Source organism: Arachis stenosperma, chromosome 2, assembly GCF_014773155.1.
Source record: "Arachis stenosperma cultivar V10309 chromosome 2, arast.V10309.gnm1.PFL2, whole genome shotgun sequence".
NCBI lineage: Eukaryota > Viridiplantae > Streptophyta > Magnoliopsida > Fabales > Fabaceae > Arachis > Arachis stenosperma.
The window spans coordinates 35,000,633-35,022,616 of NC_080378.1; the positions used below are offsets into that span (position 1 = coordinate 35,000,633).

The following is a 21,984-nucleotide window of genomic DNA, read 5'->3' on the forward strand; positions in this document are numbered from 1 at the left end:
CCAAGTGTCAAAGCTTTGTGTCTTTTGTTGAGAACCAGAATGAACCGGTTGAACCCGGAACAAACGGGCCAAAATCGGTCCGGACCAAACCGCTCAGCCAACCGAAGGTGAAGCTACCACGCATCTAGGTTCTGCAAGTCCACCATACTCCAGCGTGCCAAGTGTCAAAGCTTTGTGTCTTTTGGAGCTTTGTGTCTTTTGGAACCAAGTGTCAAAGCTTTGTGTCTTTTGGAAAATTTTTCCAAAATGGCTACGGGTTCGAACTGCTTACACCAAGGTTGCAAGGACACTCATGCCACCAAGCTACATTCATTCTTAATAATATATATCCCAATTATAATACATATAGTAACTTTTTATTATACTTATATTCAATTAATTTTAATTTTAAAGTCACTCAATTTTATTAATATATATATATATATATATATATATATATATATATATTAAAAAGATAAACAAAAAAATTATTAATCACAAATTATTTTTTCTTTTCATGATTATATGATATCTATTAATATTATTTTTTCAATAAATACTTGTAATATACAATAATAGGTAAAGACTCACATGCAGTTGTCTTTATATGAAGTTGATAGTTGAAAATTATTAGATGATATTTAGTTAAATTTGTCAAATCATCTAACTATTTTTAAATATCAACTTCACATAAAAATTAACTGTATGTAAGTTTTTATTTATAATAATATAATAATACAATAAATATAAATTTAATTAATAAAATATTAAAATTTGAAAATAATAATTATTTTTATAAAAACAAATAAAAATACTTATAATAAATAAAAAATAATTAAATTTTACATAATTATTTAATTATATCAGGTTAACCGGTTCGACCAATAACCACCGGTTGAACCAATAACCCAGTAATCCAATAATCTTATCGGTTCGATCACCAATTCAGTTTTGATAACTATGGTTGACAGCACTATAATTGCATAATTATTCATATTACTTCTTATTATATGTTTGTACTAGGATTAACTAACAAAATTCATTTAAAACTCCCTTATACACTACTCTATAAAGCAAACATTTTCGTTTCTTTTTTTTTTTCATCTGCATCCCATGTTATGAATGTTCACTTTTAAATGTATCGTTAGTTTATTTTAAACATTTTTCATCTACTCAAAGGACAAAACAGATAATTATATTGGCTCAATTTACATGCACCTAACCAGCTAATTAGAGTGCTTTTTGTAATTACTTGAATACACTCACTATACCAAAAAAACATTCAGCCCATCATTACAGCCCGTTATTATTAATTGTTAATTAGTGTTAATCTACTTCATCTCCAACCAAAACCAACACACTCCTCCACATGATAATCATTGTACACGTCCTGCACAATACTGCAACAACAAAGATATTTTTTCTACAAACACCTGTCAAGATTTTACAATGACATCGCATTTCTACATGTGTAGAAATCATATATGCTTCTACACCAGATAATTCACTAGTATAAGAATCAAATGACCAAACAGTATACCTGATGTAAAAATTTTGATTAGATTGAAACTCTTAGGTGTTTGAGAATAAGAAGAACACTCCTAGAGAGTTATTCTTTCAAGCCATGAAGCTCGCTAATGAATTCAGAAGGCATCAAATCTATTTTTATCTCTTATTCCCTGTTAATGGATAGAATAGGATAAGATTTGGACTCTACATAATTTTATTCATGGGTTAAAATTTTTTTTAAAACTTAATCCTATTCTATCCGTGAGTTGAGAATCTCTCAACCCTAACTCTACTCGCACACTAAAATTTTTAACTCTATCTTACTCGATCCTACCTACAAAAAAATAAAAAATTTTTAAACAAATATAAAATTCAACCATTCTAAATTTCATGCATATTAATAAAATAAAAAATAAAAAATAAATTCAAATTAAAATTAAAAATAATAAAATCTTAAAGACATCCAATATAAAATTATAAATAATATGATCATCAACTAACTTAGTGGTTATTTCAAGTTTTTATAAGAATATTGTATCTTCAACATTTACTTTTTTCGTTACATACATAATATATATATATATATATATATATATATATATATATATATATATATATATATTAGGAGTACGGTCAAGATAGAGTAGGGTATACCCTAAACCCGTACCCTACCCTATATACAGACAAACTCGTACTGCATCCTACCCTATTCACAGCGAGTCGAATAAACAATCCTACCCGAATAAATTGGTCCGAATTGGATACCCGCATCATCTCTTTCTTTCTAGAACTATCATCAAGATCATCTTTTATTAACTCTATATAAAAAATTTAATTAATTAATGACAATAAAAAAATTAAAAATAAAAATAAAATTAAAATTTAATTCGAACGTTAAAAATAAAATTAAACATTAAAAATAATTTAAAAATTTTTGATAAAAATTAAAAAAATATATATTTTTTGGGTAACTTAAAAAAAATTCTTTACCCTTTAAAAAAATCAAAAGAAACCCTATATGATCTGAACCCGCCCCAACTGCCCTTGGCTCTTGCTGCTGCTACTACTACCTTCCTCTTCTCCCCTTCCCCCTTTCTGTTTTCCTACTCCGCCAGAGTCAGCGCCTCCGGCAATTGTAGCTCCGTTTTCCACGTCTCCTCCTGCTCCGTTCAACTCTAGCGTCTCCGTTCTCACACTCACGCAGTCACACTAGCCTCCAAGAGAGATCAGAGAAGAGAGAACTGGTTTGCCTCCTGCGTCCGCGCTTCGTGCTTTTGAATCCGCCTCTGCCTCTGGTTCCTCCGCCCGCGGCTGCTTCGTTCGCCTCCTGCGTCCCCTTCTGTTTCCGCCGCTGCTTTTTGTCCTGCTCGGCTGCTCCGCTCGTGCTTCTGAGTCTGCTTCTCCTCGGCTGTCCTGTTTCTGGTTCGTTCTTTTTCTATTTTCTCTAATTAGTATATTTAGTTGCTTTCTAATAATGTGTTTGTGCAGATATATGGTTTTGAGTTTTTGGTGTTAATAGTTTAGAAGGTGAGAGCAGATGTAATAGGCAAATAGTTAGAGTTATGATAATTTGTCTTATGGTTCAAGGTGTGAAAACTGGAAGTGGCAAATAGAATTATGTCACTGTTAGGTGAGGGAGGGAGAGACGAAATTGGTGAACAGAATCAGTTCAGATGTCTTATGAAATTTTACGAAAATAGACACTGTATACCTAATTTGATATGCCTAGTGTTATCCTATTGATGGTTTTTGTTGTTTGATTTATTTTTGTTGTAGAGCTGCGTTTTTCTCTTTCTTTGAACTTGTATGACATGGTCGTTGGACTGCTACTGTGCTCTCTTAGAGCTTCTGCTAACCATAAAAAAAGGCAAATAGGTTATGGTGTTGCTGGGTTTTGTTCTGTTTTGGTTATTTTGGTTATTTTGCATAGGTACTGCTCCTGAGTCCTGACCAAGTTTATTCTTGGATCCTGGCTCCACTGTTGTAGATATTTTTGTTAGATAATGTATTAGGACCTGATATTTATTTATTTCTGTTTTATGCTTATGTGTATGATTCAGTTAATAGGGTCAAAGTTATTAGTGGCCTCAGAGGCAAGTTAGTTTTTTTTATTCAGCTAGTTTCTAGTTTTAAGGAAGTGGAGTCCTATTCTTAAGATAGTGGAGTGAGTGGTTAGTTTCCTTTTCTTTCTGTTATTGTATTTAACAGTTTATTGAATAGTGGTAGAGTGTAGTTTTTTTTGCTTCTTCAGTTCTCTAGTGTTCAACTCTCTCTCTCTTTTTCTCTGAACATACAACAGTTCGAGTGTGAGATCTGCAATACATTGCAGAACAGTGAGTGAGAGTGTGTGAGGATTGAGTGAAACAACAACAAATTGGTATCAAGAGCCTTAAGTATCTTAAGGGCTGTGGTGATGGAAGCTTCATCAACAACTATTGGGCTAGCAGGCATTGCTCCTCCAATCCTTGATGGGAGCAATTATCATGTCTGGCAAGTGAGGATGAAAGCATTCCTTGAAGGAGCTGATCTGTGGGAGGCAGTGGAGGATGACTACGTGGTGCCTCCATTGGTTGTCAATCCAACTGCAAATCAACAAAAGCTCTACAAAGAACGTGTGACTAGAAAAGCCAAAGCAAGATCTAGTCTCTATGCTGCTGTTACTCCTATTATTTTTAATAGGATTATGAGTCTAGAATCTGCAAAAGATATTTGGGATTTTTTGAAGAAAGAATATGAGGGCAATAAGAAGATTAAAGGAATGAAAGCAATGAACCTTAAAAGGGAGCTAGAAAGAGTGCAGATGAGGGAAAATGAATCAGTTCAAGAATTTGCTAATAAACTCCTAGACTTAACCAATAAATTGGCACTGTTGGGTACTGATCTTGGAGAGGAAAGACTTGTCGAGAAACTCCTGTGTTCTGTACCTGAAAGATTTGAAGCTACTATAGCATCTCTTGAGAACACAAGAGAAATCTCAGAGATGCCATTTGCTGAAGCAGTTAGTGCTCTTCAAGCACAAGAACAAAGGAGGGTACTGAGGAGAGGAGATGAGCCAGTTGAAGGTGCAATGCAGGCTAGGGTGAAGCATGGAAGTGGTGAGAAGAAGAAGCAAGGCAAGCAGTTTGGTGCTCAACAGACCAGTTTTAGTTCAAGTGATGCACAAGTGAGGAAAAGGAGTGATGAAGCCTGCAAACACTGTGGAAAGAAAGGTCATCCTTTCTTTAGGTGTTGGAGAAGACCAAATGTAGTCTGCAGGAAGTGTGGGAAGATGGGGCACATAGAGAGAATCTGCAAAGAAAAGAGCTCTCAACAAGGAGAGGCTCAAGCAGCTGCAGGTGAAGTGGAGCAATTGTTTGCTGCTTCAGGCTTTGTGTCTCAAGTCTCACGTGATGGATGGCTGGTGGACAGTGGCTGTTCCAATCACATGTCAGGAAATGAGGCAATTTTCACTAATATTGACAGATCAGTCAATACTAGAGTGAGAATTGGGAATGGTGATCATCTAGAGGTTGAAGGAAGAGGCAATGTGTTACTTGAAGGCCCTGGAGGAATCAAGCTGATGTCTGATGTCTACTATGTTCCCAAGATAGATCAGAATCTTCTGAGTGTGGGACAGTTAGTTGAGAAGGGCATGAAGATTGTGTTTGATAAGAATGAATGTGCTATTGCAGATGAGGAGGGCAAACTCTTGTTTAGGATCCCTATGCAGAACAAAACATTTGCATTCGATCCTGCAAGCAAAGAGAGCAAAGCTATGGCATGTGTGCAGGGTCAGGAGGAGTTGTGGCATAGAAGGTTGGGTCACTTTCACTATAAGGGATTGCAGTTTATGCAGAGGCATGGTTTAGTTGAAGACTTGCCTCAGTTGGGAAGTGAAGTGTCTGATTGTGAAGTATGTCTGCAAGGGAAGCTAGTAAGGAAGCCATTCCAGAAAACAAGATGGAGGGCCAAGAAGAAGCTTCAACTGGTTCACTCAGATGTTTGTGGGCCTATGCCTGAGGAGTCACTGAACAAAAGCAAGTACTTTGTGACCTTCATTGATGACTGCACAAGATTTTGCTGGGTCTACTTTCTCAAACAAAAGTCAGAAGTTGATGAAGTATTTCTGAGGTTCAAACAAGAGGTGGAGAATGAAGCAAATTGTAAAATAAAGACAGTGAGGAGTGATAATGGTGGTGAGTATACCTCAAAAAGGTTCAAAGCCATCTGTGAGGATTCTGGCATAAAGCAGCAGTTTACAGTTCCTTATACTCCCCAACAAAATGGGGTGAGTGAAAGGAAAAATAGAAGCATTGTGGAGATGGGAAGATGTATGCTACAAGGCAAACAACTACCCAAGAGCTTCTGGGCAGAAGCAGTAAATACTGCTGTCTTCTTGTTGAATAGGTTACCAACCAAAGCTCTCAACAAGCAGACATCATTCGAGGCATGGCACGGGTACAAACCAAAGGTTAGTGGACTAAGAACATTTGGTTGTCTATGCTATTACTTAACTCCTTCAATCAGTAGAGACAAGCTTGATCATAGAGGTGAGGCTGGTATCTTTGTAGGGTATAGTTCTCAGTCTAAAGCCTATAGAGTGTATTGTCCTGATGCACAAAAGATTACTGTGAGTAGAGATGTGATTTTTTGTGAAGATAAAAATTGGGAGAGGGCAGTATTTGAAAAGAAAATGGCTGACAATATTGTAGTTGAAGCTAATGTGCAGAATGAGGATGAGTTAAATGAGGAAGCAGATCTACAGAATGAGTGTGAGCTGATTGAAGATGAATTGATTGATCATTTGCCTATGCGAGGTACAAGACCACTGGCAGAGGTCTATGCCAGATGTAATGTGGCTCTCCTAGAACCAGGAACAGTTGAGGAAGCAAAAGGAAGTGTGGAGTGGGCCTCAGCTATGAAAGAAGAACTGAGCATGATCAACAAGAACAACACATGGCAACTTGTATCTAAGCCTGATCACAAGAAGACTATAGGTGTCAAATGGGTTTTTAAGACAAAATTGAACCCAAATGGCACTGTGAACAAGTATAAAGCCAGGTTGGTTGTGAAGGGATATGCTCAAGTGAGTGGGGTGGACTACTCTGAAACTTTTGCTCCGGTTGCTCGCATGGATACCATCAGATTGCTACTAGCTGTTGCTGCACAGAAAAGGTGGACCATCTATCAGCTGGATGTGAAATCAGCTTTCCTAAATGGTGACCTATCTGAGGACATCTATGTAGACCAACCAGAAGGATTTGTTGTTAAAGGCCATGAAGACAAAGTGTATAAGCTGAGGAAAGCCTTGTATGGGCTGAAACAAGCTCCCAGGGCTTGGTATAGCAAAATTGATTGTTATCTACATCAGCTTGGGTTCCAAAAGAGTCTAAGTGAAGTCACTCTGTACTACAAACAGAGTGAGAGAGGCCTTGTGGTGGTGTCTATCTATGTCGATGATCTGCTTGTTACAGGAGAGGAGGAGAGTGAGATAGTGAAGCTGAAGGTAGGACTGATGAAGCAGTTTGAGATGACAGATTTGGGGAGAATGTCTTACTTTCTTGGCATGGAGATTCAGCAAAAGAAGGTGAGATATTCATCTGTCAGAAAAAGTACATCAGAGAGGTCCTAAAGAGGTTTGAAATGGGAGAATGCAAGACAGTCACTACTCCTGTTAATCAGAAAGAGAAGTTAAGCAAGAGTAATGTGCAGAATTCTGAGCATGAGAATGAGTACAGAAGTCTAGTAGGCTGTCTAATGTATTTAACAGCTACTAGGCCTGACATTCAGTATGCAGTGAGTATTCTATCGAGGTTCCTTCATTGTGCAGCTAAGGAACATCTTACTGCAGCAAAAAGGGTGTTGAGATATCTAAAGGGGACTCAAAGTTATGGTGTGAAATTCAAAGCAGTTCCTGAGATGAAGCTGGTTGGTTTTGTAGATAGTGACTGGGGTGGTTCGGTGGAAGACATGAAAAGCACAACGGGTTTCTGTTTTTCACTTGGATCAGGTTGTTTTTCCTGGAGCTCAAAGAAGCAGGAAGTTGTAGCACAGTCTACAGCTGAAGCTGAATTTGTGGCTGCAACTGCAGCTGCAAAGCATGCAGTATGGCTCAGGAAGTTACTCTGTGATTTGGGGCTGCAAGAGAAAAGATCAACTGTGTTGTATGTGGACAATCAAGCTGCAATTGCAATTGCTCAGAATCCAGTCTTTCATGGCAAGACTAAACACTTCAAGCTGAGATTCTATTATCTGCGTGAAGCACAACAGGAGGAAGAGGTGGAGCTGAAGTATTGCAAGACAGATAATCAGATAGCTGATGTCTTCACCAAGCCTCTTGCTGTTAGTCGATTTAGTCAATTGATTCATGAAGTTGGAATGTGTCCAGGTCTCTAATCCAAGGAGGAGAAATGTTAGATAATGTATTAGGACCTGATATTTATTTATTTCTGTTTTATGCTTATGTGTATGATTCAGTTAATAGGGTCAAAGTTATTAGTGGCCTCAGAGGTAAGTTAGTTTTTTTTATTCAGCTAGTTTCTAGTTTTAAGGAAGTGGAGTCCTATTCTTAAGATAGTGGAGTGAGTGGTTAGTTTCCTTTTCTTTCTGTTATTGTATTTAACAGTTTATTGAATAGTGGTAGAGTGTAGTTTTTTTTGCTTCTTCAGTTCTCTAGTGTTCAACTCTCTCTCTCTTTTTCTCTGAACATACAACAGTTCGAGTGTGAGATCTGCAATACATTGCAGAACAGTGAGTGAGAGTGTGTGAGGATTGAGTGAAACAACAACAATTTTTTCCTTTTAAGTATATAAAAAAAGTATATAAAATGTTATTTTTATTTTATTATTGTATCAAACAAAAGGAAATGCTAATCTTGGTAGTTTATTATCTTTTTTGCATTAGTTATGTCTAACAATGATGACTCTTATTTCCGTGGGGAAACCAATTCCAGGAGCTTAGAGCTCCACAGTGAAATATACCACTGCCAGAGCGAATGCACCATTGTTAGCTCTGCTGTGGTGAAATTAGGTTTACGTTGATTTAGGGGAAGTGAATTTTCGCCATGAGAGGAGGAAGGAAGAATTTGAAGAGAGCAACGGAGGAACGGTACATTACCCTTCAAGATGGTCAATCCATCATGCAGGTTGTCTCTCTCCGTGGCTCCAATCTAATTGAGGTACTTCTTCACAACTTCTACATCTTCGAAATCATCTTTTCATATCACTTTTGTTTTGATCCATGAACCTCGTAACATTCTTATCCATTCAAATCATTTAAATGGATAGTTATTTTTTGATAGCTCACTTCATAGTTCATATTGTTCTTATTGGTGTTCTACTATGATTATTTTCTTGCATCGAAGGTCATGGATGCACGCGGTGAGAAATCATTAGCGCTATTTCCTGCTAAATTTCAGAAGAGCATGTGGATAAGACGAGGTTTGTTCTATATAAGCAGCAAAGCAATACCCACTGTTCTAATTTAGAGGCTATTGAACATGCCATCTCCTTTTGTCTTCTAAAAGTTGAAAAAAAAAAGGACTAATGCTCAAAATTATCCTTGAAAGATCATATATGAGTGAATTTAGTTCCGGAAAGATTCAATGCCTCAATTTGATCTCACATTATGTTGGTATTTTGCAGGACTAAATTGAGCTTTCAAGGATTAATTTGAGCATTAACACGAAAAATTTAGCATTTTGCTTTTGTTCTCTAGTAATATTGTTTCTTTATCATAGTAAACCAGTGGACGATGGTTCTCTATATCCATCTGGGTATTGGGACAACTTTAATGCTAATATGTTATATGATCTGTTTTAAAGCAGTGTCAACTCTTGTTACCATCAGAATTGAAATGATTAATTCCTTTATCTCTACTGCTACACTTGTAGTTGAAACATTGATTATGGCTATTTGAATAATCTATTTAGGGAACTTGCTGTGTTTTATGTAACTTTGACCCCTCAGCGAATGAATTTCGGTTCAGCATATATAGAAATTGGGCTGTTTCTTTTGAATTAATTTCTTTGGCCTCCACTTCATCTGTTAACCATTACAAGTTGATTTCTCAATGTGCAGGGAGCTTTGTTGTAGTTGATGAAAGTGGAAAGGAAAAGGCTCTTGAATCTGGTAGCAAGGTGGCTTGTCTTGTTTCCCAGGTTCTTTTCTACGAGCAAGTTCGAGCACTTCAGAAATCTCCAGAATGGTGTGCTCTCATTTCCAGCTTTGATTTCTAGAGTTCTACTTGCATTGAGTTTCCCTGTTGAATAATCATTTGATAACAGGGTTTTACTATCCAATTAGAATTTTATATGGCAGTTTTCATTGGTAACCATATCAAAGGCACATCTTATACTTCATTGTTTCCATGTAGGCCTGAAACTTTTAAATCTGAGATGGTTGATGATTCAAATGAAAGGAGCAGCTCCCAACAAGAAAACAAGATGGAGAAGAATGATGACAATGACAACAATGAGGAAGATGATGACGACAACGATGATGATGATGATGGACTAACCCCATTGGAAGCCAATACGAACCGGATGAGACCTTTTGAGGGTCAAATTGAAGAAGACTCGGAATCCAGTTCAGATACAGATGCTTGAACAGTGGTTCCAACTTACATAGTCCAACCAACCATGATACAAGTGATGGTCCCTGGAAAAACCAATCAAAATAGATTAGGAAATCTTTTTTACCTTCTCTTTTATTTAAATTTTCATGATGCGGAACTCAAAAAACATCCTGATAACTTGGGGTCTACCCATTGTAGAATGCTTCTTGAAGAGCACGCGGTGTTGCCCTCTATTTTTCGTCTTTGGTTCTTCAAGTTAAACCTAGCAGAATAGAATGGATTCCAACTTTGTTTAATCCATGCTATCTATAATCCAACCACTTACTGACCAAAAAAAAAAAAAAAAAAAAAACAAGGAAAAGAGAAACAGAAAAAAAAAATTACTTAACATGACTATTTTTAGTATAATGTTACATCAATGTGATCACATTTGTTTTAGTGATTACATGGCATGGATATGATATCCACCCTTAATATCTAATCATATTATCAGGGTATAAATACGCTAACTACATATCTGAAAATTGAATTCAGAATTATATGAGGACTTTAAAATACCCACATTAACCACTTCTATGCACAACAAATCATTTATACAATGATGAAGCTATGGGTAGTTGGATACATACACTAGACAAGGAAACTTTACATTCTTGGTCCTCCCCAGCTTTTCAATTCAGATTCACTAAACATCTATATTCTGTTGAGACTATGGGTCTCTTTCTTGAGTTCGATAGTTTTATCATAGATGAAGTTGTGAACATTTTGTAGGTCTTCCACTGAGGTCACTTGATGGAGGGCCTAAAACATTTGATGAATGAGAAGCTAGTTTTCTGTTCTGCGGCGAAAACTTGAATACCTCTGAACATTCACCGCATTTTAGTTGGCAATGTCCTCTTTTAGAATGGAGAAAATCTTCAGGCAACCGCAGAAGGTTCAAGCATTTACGACAAGTAACAAAAGGAGCTCCACCAGCTACCGGCCGATATTTCCACTTGGTCATGTGTTCTTTCTCCCTTAAATATCTCCTTAACTTGTCAGCCCTATGCTTGTGAGTGTCAGATTTTGTTTCACTTCCATACACTGGGAGTCTAGAGGTAGTGGACCACTGCATACTGGAAGAATAAGAGTGCCAAGGAGAGTAGCTATCTAGGCCTGGATAAGACCTGAATAACTCTTCATGATGGTGAAGAGCACGCGGAGGCAAATTTGCTGGGAAATGCCACTTTGTAGGATAGCATTCTGGACAAGAATGATAAATGTGGTGCACACTGCTTGTTACCTCATCTGAATAAGGTACCTGAGAAAGTTTATGCCTTTGGTGACAGCGAACTTGATGATTACATCTTTCGTTGCATCTAAGATAATCCACACCACGAGAAAATCGTCTGTCATGAAGGTCATGGTTATGATGTGAAGGAATATGCTTTTCCTTATAACAGACTCCTGTGGATAGTCTTCCATTTTTTGTTTCCCTACTCACATGGTGAGTTCTGTTGAGCTGATCCTGTAAGTTGTGGATCATTCTTAACAGTTTCATCTTTTCCTGGTTAGTGTCCTCATACGAGTCAGGCGAAAGAAACCTTGAATTGCGATAGAGGTCATCGTGCAATTGATTTGACATTCTGTTTCTTTCATAGTGAGATTGGGAACTGCTTCGATGGAAAGTCATTCTTGATGGAAGCTCATCTCTCTTTGTTCTCATCCAATGTTGATGACCATGTCTTGTAGTAGTCCCCATTTCTTTGTTTTCTTGATTTGCTCTGCTGCCTTTCATGTCATGTTGCTTTTCATTGAACAAATGTGATTGGTGTTGTGTTCCAAGATCTCTATATGACATGGGGTTAACAAGACCTTTTCCCTTTCTGGTCGTTTCCTCAGAAACACTATTAGGAGAAGTGTTTGTGTTCTCAATGCCATCATATACATAAGTGTTTCTAGTGGTAGCGGATTTAGAAAATCCGGCTCCCACCATACTGTGAAGCGTTGGACTTGGATTAACCAGCTTTTTGGTATCTAATGTATCCACAGACCTCACGCGATCAAAGCTATGGTGAATACCTTTCTGAGCTTGCTTCTGCAGTTCACTAGAAGATACATGATTACCAGACATACCTTCATCAACTTTATCAGGAGTACCATGAAAAATGGTTTCCTTTTCAGATACAACGTTCTCAGTTCTTGAGCTTTTGGTGGTAGAAATACTTTCCGCAGTGGCCACTTCAGATTTTGCACCAACTAGAGCCTTTCGTTCGTTGTTCGGATCTCCACTTGGAACACATAAACTAAACTCCTCTTTTCTTAACAGGTTCCCATTATTTATCTCTTCCGCTTCTTCTAAGTTGCTTTTAATCATTGCCACTTCAGCGCTTGCTGCTGCTGGAGCCGACTTGTCATTATTGCCATCTTCACCATCTGATCCAGAAATATCTTCTGCTTCCTTCACTAACAAGTTTTCAGTACTTGACTCTTTTTCTTCTTCTGAACCAATTCCTTTAATTTCCACTTGAGGCTTTAAATCTTTTGTAGTTGACTTGTTTTTGTTATCATCCTCTTCGCCTCCTAGTAGCAAACTCCCATTATTTAACTCTTCTAATCTCCCTGAATCACTTCCATTAACTTCCATTTCAGTGTTTGAACCTATCAGAGTTGAATTGTTGTTATTGGCTTGTTCTCGATCACTTCCAGAAGTTATCTCCGGTGACGAGTTTCCAGTGTTGAACTCTTCATCTACTTCTGAATCACTTGTAACTTTCATTTCAGACATTTCTCCTGTTGAAGCTGATTTCTTACTATTGTCATTTTTATCCGGAGAATAGAAAAACTCTTTTGATCCTTCTGATGCTAAGTTTCCACTCTCTGTCTCCTCGATCTCACAGCAAGTGGTTTTATTGGGCACTCTACGCCTTCTGAGTGTCAACTTATAGCTATCCAGCTCACTTTCTAGTTCTTCATTGGATAAATTGAATGGTTGAAGCTGATCCCTTCCAACATTTTTATCCATATAATATTCTCCTGAGGAAAATGAAGTAGCTTTCGCTTTCGGACCATTTTCTTGAGGAGCCACCTGCTTCCTATTGCCACATTGTTTATCTTCAGAAAAAAGATACGATGTTCTAGGAGCTGCATCAGTTTTTTGTGTACTTGATCCTTCGATCACATTGACACTTCTTCGCTTCTTAGCTGTATAGATGGAAGCAAAGGATTTCAATAGTTTATAACAAGAAGTATATAGAATCCGCAGAGTCATTTTTATAACTTGGTAAAAATTAAATATAATCAAAATAGACTTGACAATCAAGCAAGTAGTATTTGATTCAGAGTCCAAAACATTTAAGTCAATCAAGAACAGAGAAGTATATAACAATTTTGAATGTTATGGTCAAACCAAGTACATTATGTAAGTGCAGCAGCCATAAACTTCACTTCTGAAAATTTTTTGTAGAATAATTTCTCTCAAAGAAATTCAGGAAATTGTCAAGAGATTTGACAAATTTCTGAATTTTTCTCACACGACAATACAAGTTACCTTAGAAGTGCATATAAATTATTCTCCATCCAAGGTTTTCCAAACAGAATAAAACTTTAAAGGAGTACAGTGGTATAAAAATTATTAGAGCTTTCACCTTTAAGAGTTGTGCCACATCCACCGCACTTGTAGATATCATATTCTGTAGGCTCTTGAAGAAGTTTCCGGCATTTCGGACATTTAACCACACGAACCACCTCACCAGACATCTTACTCCAAAGAGTCCAAATTTCTTGACCACAAATTTTGAACAGAAGTGATTGTCAAAGCCAATATCAACAAATTACAAAAACTAAGTTCCACTGAGTTTCTGCATTAAAAGAAAAATAAAAGAGTTCAGCTAGGATTACTTCAAAAGTGCAAAACTACTGTTCTTTTAGAAGAACTAATAAAGTATGTTATTCAAACAAATGAAATGTAATAGGAAATGAACATAACGATTTAGAATACAAATTTTAAAACATATTTTATAAGTTGAGACAAAGATGATAATGATTGTGACTCTACATCAGCTAATCCTACAACTCAAACTTAGTTCAACCTTAATGATGATTTTAGAAAATGCATTTCAACTTATTAACTGCTTATTAAGGTACTTATAGATTACCTACTAAAACAAGAATTTAGTAGTTGAATTCAAGTCATAGTGATGAAAAAGCAAAAGAATATGGCATCGTGATCCAACCTGTTCAAAACTTATTAGTATGTATTATTTTTCTTTTCCCTATTTATAACGTAGTATATCTTCCAAACATTAGTACTAAATTACTGACATGATAAATTGCATTGGACTCCTGAAGATTGATATCACATATTACATTTGTTTATTTGTAAAAGCACACACTAATATGTTACGAGATTTAAATTTATTCTCTTATATAAAATATGACACGAACTTTTTTCCTTGAGAAAAAAAAATGTATGATAAAATTAAGAAGTACCTGATACCACTTAATCACATGAAATTCCTCTGTTATGGGTTTCCCTAAGTGAGAAATTCTACTTTAAAAGAACAAACTCCAGTTTTTATATACAGACAAAAATGCTAAAACACTTCAATTCCTTTTCTTTATGCACTATCGAAGTTCCGTACCCCGTGGTCCTTTAATTTGTTGTATTAAACGACAAACAAAAAGTGCTACAAGCTAAAAAGGTAACAAGTTCAACTGCTCCTTAATTTATTTTTGGTACACCACATCATGTTTAACTTTAATAATGCCACGCAGAAACACAGAGGAAATTATTATGCCTTCAAGCAGTTAATCTCAAATAATTTAATACAATTCCATCAATTAAGTATGCTGAGTTCATAGTAAAATAAAGTAATAAACAGCACCGGATATATATATAAACAATTTCGCATAAAAAATGTAGAGAGTGTTGACATATTCAACCAAACAGAAGATATATACGATTTAAGAGATACTATTCGGTATTCAGTGAAAATTAAATAAACCGTAAAAAGTAATATTTCACAATGCATGCCACAACAAATAAAAAAGCACAAGTGACATGAGATTGTATTTGAATTCTTTCTGTGAAACAAAAAATACAAAAATAGAAAGATTTCAGAAAAGACAGAAACGAAGATCGGTATTTTCTATCTTTACGAGAAAAGGTTCTGTTTTGTGCTTCCGTTTCCATAATAAAACACATTTCTATGAAATAATATGTAATTTTCGTATCTAGGAGGAGGAGGACGCATTGATACGTAGAGCGAAGGTTTAGTTAAAGAAGAGAACCTGAATTTTCCGGTTAGATTATTGGATGCGATTTCATGGATATGGTTGCAGCTTAGAGAAGAAGCTCTGATGAGTTAACTAAAATTGTTGAACGCCACGAAGCGGAAGAAGAGAAGAGAAGGAAGGATGAGGAAAATTAAAAGGCATAGTAGGGAAGAAAAGATGTTTATTCTCGATCTTCTAAGAAATTGTTCAGAAAAATGGAAGGAAAGATATAAAACTAAGAGAAACTGAATGGAGAAAAGAGTGTGAAAACGAGAGAGAGAAAGAGAGAGAGAGAGAGAGAGAGAGAGGTGTTGTAGAGTTGTGTTGTGTTGATGTGATGATATTAGCCGTTGTTTGTTGTTGTGTAAAATGGTGAGAGGGGAGTCTTCCATTTCGTGTTTAGAAGGGATCTACATGGTGTAGTCAACTTTGACCAAAATCATACCACTTTCCTTTGAAATTTTCCTTAAGCTTTACTATATATTTCCTTTTTCTAATAGGTATTCTAAAAATACTTATTAGCAATATAAACATAAACTTTTTTTACAGTTTTTTTTTTGTTTTATTAAAAACGACATTTTATTTTGTAAGAAACTTTTGAAAAAGATGTATATTTTATTCTTGGTAAAAACTCAGATGTAGTCGACTTCACTTGAATTAGCCACTCTTTTTCTTTTCCTTCCTTAACATAATTTTTTTCTTCGGTGTCACATAATTTTTGCCCTTTTTTCAATTTATTTTCCAATTTTTCATACAAAATTTAAGTCTATTAGATATCTAATTACCTGAATCGATCTAATTTAAATTTGATCAGTTCGAACTCAATCATCAAAAACACATTAATTCAATCCAATTTAAATCAATCAAATTTAAACGATTCAGTTTTCAAATTCACAAAATCTAACTTGATTATACCGTAAAAAAAAAAAAAGTTGCGTACATCACTTTAAATATAAAATTATATTTAACATTATATTATTGAAAAATAATAATTCCACTCTCAATTTTTTTTATAATGCCACTTCTCACTTAATTTCTTTTATTGTATATTTGCATAAATTTAATATATATATTATCAAAATAATAGTGAATGAGTGACATTATTATTTTTCTATATTATATTATTTCTTAACTGATTACATAAGCATTATTAGATTACAGTAAGATTTGAATAATTCGTCTATATAATTTTATTATAAAAATTCCCATATATGACATTGTTGTTCTTCTGACTATTGTATAAGCTAATATTATTGATTTTTTATGTTCATTATTAAAATAATTTTGTAAATAGAAATATTTTAATGAATACTAACATTAAAAAATTTGGTAAAATAATCTTATAATACAGTTTATAATGTCTAGATTTATACAATATACAATAGAAATATGAAATATATAGCGTATAATTTTTTAAATATTTTTAATCATATATAATTTATAAAAAAATATTTTTTTATTTTTCAAACTCAAATGAAAAATATTTTATTTAAAATGTAAATATTTATTAGAGTAAATGGTTAAATCCATTTTTGAATCTATTTTTTAAATTAGTTTTCAAAAAATTTTTTATTTAAATTTATCTTTTAAATATTTTAAGTTAGTCGAATTAGTCGTTTTGTCACCTTTATTATGACGGTGTCAAAATTTACCAATTGGCATATTAAATGACACAACACTATCACAACAATATACATCTATCAGTCTTAATTAGCTGATAACATAATAAGCTTATAAAATTAAATCAAATTAATACCAAATTAACCTTGAGATATTAAAATTTTTCAATTTAAAGTTGTTGATTTAATCTAATTTCTTAAGTTTATTATATTAGCAACTAATTAAAATTACTAAAAATATATTATAATGTCACTTAATTATATTAACAGATTCTGATATTATTAACAATGAAAATAAAAAAGGACTAAATTAATGTAATTAACTAAAAGTTTTTAAAATACAAATTTAATTAAAAATATTTTTTAATGATCTATTTAAAAAAATAATATTTAAAAATAAATTTGACCATTTATTTATATTTATTATTTTAACTATTTTTACGGTTATAGTTGTTATACATATTTAACTTATAGAAATATATTCAATAAACACGTCGTACTACTATTAATAATAGTATTTTTTTTCATTTAATCAAACTAAATGTTGGTTTATGATCAAAATGAAAAGTGTGCGTCATACTTTTGTTTTGGAACATTTATTTATTTTTTATTCGTGCAAGGAGAACAGTTTAAACTTTTAAAGAAGGTTAATTATTTCTTTATGTAAAGTAATTTAAAAAATTTTATAAAATCGTGTGGTTCATATTGGGAATTCGGGTGGAGAATTTCATGGTAGGTTTCTTTGTGCTGCCGCGTGTTCGTGTTTGTGTTTTTCTTTTGTTTTGTTTTTTCATTATTCTTAGTTTACATGTTTTTCCTTTTACGCTGGTGGGAAGAGGGACGTGTCATGGCGCGCAAAATGCGTTGGAACTTGAAGGGGAAGTCGGCGAATCAATTTATGAGCTGCTTTCAATTATGGGTCCCTTCTTGTTGACAATGCCATAATTGTTGCAATTCTCTTTAGCTTTACGGTCCTACATCTTTTCTACATCAAAGGAATTGTTGGAGTTTAATAGCTCAAGAGAAAGAGGATGTCAAAAGATGTAGAAGGTAAGGGCCGATCTAAAGAAGTTAACGATGCGTTAGTTTTGTGTTTTTATTTTTTATTTTTATTTTTTGTATTTTTATATTTTTATTTTTAGTATTTTTTATTTTTTAGATTTTATTAAAAAAATAACAAAAATAATAAAATTCTATCTTTTAAATTTTTTTTTATTTTTACTTTTTTTACAAAATTTAAAAAATAGAAAATATTAAAAATAAAAATAAAAAATAAAATCGCAAACTATACGCGTCCTAAGATTTTTATATAAGTAAATTTTGTGAAAATTAAGGTTAGGTGATTGTTTTAAATTGCTTTTAGTGACATTTTTAATGTAAATTATTGCAGGATGTAGTGACTTATCATTTACATATAAATCATATTTTTTTTTTAAATTAGGAATTAGACTTAAATTTGAAATTTCTAAATAAATATACAAAAATTATGTCATTTGAATTATAACTCATTAATTACATGTAAATCATATTATCCTATAATGATTTAGTAAGTGAATACAACAAAGCACTAAGGTTTGGTTTAATAAAATTTTTTAAGATGGTGTTTTAATTTTTAAAAATACAAACTTTTCATTTTATATTTTGATAAATTAATAATACTAACATTAATTAATTTTTAAATTTAACTCTTATATTTATGTTTATTATAGTATTTTTAAAATTTAAAAATTATTTTACTAAATACAATTATTATTATTTGTGTTTATTGAAAATTATATTTAGTTTGATTTAACAAATATAGATGCTACAACATTTAGAAAGTTATCTTTTATAACTACTTTTAAAAAGTAAAATATTTACTAAACAAAGCCTAAATTGATGCAATCTACAATGATTCAGTAAGTGATACGATTATATTTAATCAAATTTTAGTAGCCAGATCAACTCATTTCTGTTAGATATTTTTCAAGAACAATTTTTTTTGAAGTATCAGTGGGATACTGATGCACGAAATTGCAATCACACTTTTGCAATCCGCACAACTAACCAGCAAGTGCATTTGATCGTCCAAGTAATACCTTACGTGAGTAAGGGTCGAATCCCACGGAGATTGTTAGCTTGAAGCAGGCTATGGTTATCTTGTAATTCTTAGTCAGGATATCAATTATAATTATCAGTTTGAATTACAAAAAATAAAAGGGCACAAAATAAATAATTGTACGTGATTATGGAGAACATGTTGGAGTTTTGGAGATGCTGTGTCCTCTGAATTCCTGCAACATAATACTTTCTTACATGCAAAAGTGCAAAGTTCCTTCCATGACAAGCTGTATGTAGGGTGTCACCGTTGTCAATGGCTACTTCCCATCCCCTCAGTGAAAATGGTCCAAATGCTCTGTCACAGCTCGGCTAATTGATGAGCGGATAATTTGTACGCTTTTTGGCATTGTTTTTAGTATGTTTTTAGTATGTTTTAGTTAGTTTTTATAATATTTTTATTAGTTTTTAGTTAAAATTCACTTTTCTGGACTTTACTATGAGTTTGTGTGTTTTTCTGTGATTTCAGGTATTTTCTGGCTGAAATTGAGGGACTTGAGCAAAAATCTGATTCAGAGGCTGAAAAGGACTGCAGATGCTGTTGGATTCTGACCTCCCTGCACTCGAAGTGAATTTTCTGGAGCTACAGAAGCCCAATTGGCGAGCTCTCAACGGCATTGGAAAGTAGACATCCTGGGCTTTCCAGCAATGTATAATAGTCCATACTTTGCTCGATATTTGATGGCCCAAACTGGCGTTCCAAATCAGCTCAAAACTGCCCGGCGTTAAACGCCGGAACTGGCACAAGAATGGGAGTTAAATGCTCAAACTGGCACAAAAGCTGGCGTTTAACTCCAAGAGAAGTCTCTACACGAAAATGCTTCAATGCTCAGCCCAAGCACACACCAAGTGGGCCCGGAAGTGGATTTTTATGTCATTTACTCATTTCTGTAAACCCTAGGCTACTAGTTCTCTACAAATAGGACCTTTCACTATTGTATTTTCATCTTGGTTCTTCTGGTTCCCTCTCTGGGGCCGAAACCAATGATCACTACTATCACTTATGTATTTTCAACGGTGGAGTTTCTACACACCATAGATTAAGGTGTGGAGCTCTGCTGTACTTCGAGTATTAATGCAATTACTATTGTTCTTCTATTCAATTCAGCTTGTTCTTATTCCAAGATATTCATTCGCACTCAAGAACTTGATGAATGTGATGATTATGTGACACTCATCATCATTCTTACTTATGAACGAGTGCCTGACAACCACCTCCGTTCTACAAGCAAACAAGGCTTGAATGTTTATCTCTTGGATTCCTTAATCGGAATCTTCGTGGTATAAGCTAGAATTGATGGCGGCATTCAAGAGAATCCGGAAGGTCTAAACCTTGTCTGTGGTATTCTGAGTAGGATTCAATGATTGAATGACTGTGACGAGCTTCAAACTCCTGAAGGCTGGGCGTTAGTGACAGACGCAAAAGAATCAATGGATTCTATTCCAACCTGATTGATTGAGAACCGACAGATGATTAGCCGTGCCGTGACAGGGTGCGTTGAACATTTTCACTGAGAGGATGGGACTGTAGCCACTGACAACGGTGATGCCCAACATACAGCTTTCCATGGAAAGGAGTAAGAAGGATTGGATGAAGACAGTAGGAAAGCAGAGAGACGGAAGGGACAAAGCATCTCCATTCGCTTATCTGAAATTCTCACCAATGAAATACATAAGTATCTCTATCTTTATGCTTTATTCATATATCATCCATAACCATTTGAATCTGCCTGACTGAGATTTACAAGGTGACCATAGCTTGCTTCATACCAACAATCTCCGTGGGATTGACCCTTACTCGCGTAAGGTTTATTACTTGGACGACCCAGTGCACTTGCTGGTTAGTTGTGCGAAGTTGTGATAAAAAGAGTTGAGATTGCAATGAGCGTACCATGGTGATGGCGCCATTGATGATCACAATTTCGTGCACCAAGTTTTTGGCGCTGTTGCTGGGGATTGTTTCGAGTATGGACAACTGACGGTTCATCTTGTTGCTTAGATTAGGTATTTTTCTTCAGAGTTCTTAAGAATGAATTCTAGTGTTTCAAGGTGATGTTCTTATCATCACCAAAGCTGATTGATTATCATCAATTTAGCTCTTGAATGCAATGTCCTGCTAAAGCTTGGCTAGCCATGTCTAATTTCTTTAGACTGAAGCTTTAGACTAACATTGCATGATTCCTGGAATTCTCATTAAGAATTTTGATATCTTTATTTTCTTTTTCCACTTAATTTTCGAAAAAACCAAAAAAAATTACAAAATCATAAAAACCAAAAATATTTTATGTTTCTTGTTTGAGTCTAGTATCTCATTTTAAGTTTAGTGTCAATTGCATGTTTCTGTTCTTCTTGCATTCATTCATGTGTCTTAAGTGATCTTCAAGATATTCTTGATGATTTCCTTGCTCTGATCTTTGAATTCTCTTGACTTGAGTGTTTTGTCATATGCATTCTCATCTTGTTAGTGTTAGTAGTATACAAACTGCTAAGTTTGGTGTCTTGCATGCATTGTTATTTGATTTTAGTTGCATTTTGATTATTCCTCATTATTAAAAATCCAAAAAAATTTTTAATTTGTGTCTTTTCAAGTCAATAATATAGAGAATTGAAGATTCAGAACATACAGTAGAGGAATTACACAGAAAAAGCTGGGCGTTCAAAACGCCCAGTGAAGAAGGCAAACTGGTGTTTAAATGCCAGCCAGGGTGCCTGGTTGGGCGTTTAATGCCCAAAAGGGTAGTGCTTTGGGCGTTAAACGCCAGAATGTGCACCATTCTGGGCGTTTAATGCCAGGATGGCACAAGAGGGAAGATTTTGTTTTTAATTCAATTTTTTTTTTCAGGTTTTCAAAATTTTTCAAAATCAAATCTTTTTCAAATCATATATTTTCAATCATATGTTTTCAAAATCAATTTCTTTCTTTTTCAAAAATACTTGCTATCAATTAATGATTTGATTCAACATTTCAAGT

At 34.4% G+C, this 21,984-nt stretch overlaps 2 protein-coding genes across 2 annotated transcripts; one reads left to right on the forward strand and one right to left on the reverse strand.

Moving 5' to 3' along the window:
• Nucleotides 1-2,527: 2,527 nt before the first annotated feature.
• Nucleotides 2,528-10,353, forward strand: LOC130961485 (uncharacterized). The gene is made up of 5 exons (XM_057887416.1): nucleotides 2,528-2,910; nucleotides 8,420-8,644; nucleotides 8,831-8,906; nucleotides 9,546-9,672; nucleotides 9,841-10,353. The coding sequence occupies exons 2-5, from the start codon at nucleotides 8,531-8,533 to the stop codon at nucleotides 10,070-10,072; spliced, it is 549 nt and encodes a 182-aa protein (XP_057743399.1). The 5' UTR covers nucleotides 2,528-2,910; nucleotides 8,420-8,530; the 3' UTR covers nucleotides 10,073-10,353.
• A 75-nt stretch (nucleotides 10,354-10,428) lies between these two features.
• On the reverse strand, nucleotides 10,429-15,631 carry LOC130960357 (uncharacterized). The gene is made up of 3 exons (XM_057885738.1): nucleotides 15,313-15,631; nucleotides 13,668-13,880; nucleotides 10,429-13,224 (listed from the first exon to the last, which is right to left on the reverse strand). Exons 2-3 carry the CDS (start codon nucleotides 13,777-13,779, stop codon nucleotides 10,784-10,786), a joined length of 2,553 nt encoding a protein of 850 aa, XP_057741721.1. The 5' UTR covers nucleotides 13,780-13,880; nucleotides 15,313-15,631; the 3' UTR covers nucleotides 10,429-10,783.
• Nucleotides 15,632-21,984: the final 6,353 nt, after the last annotated feature.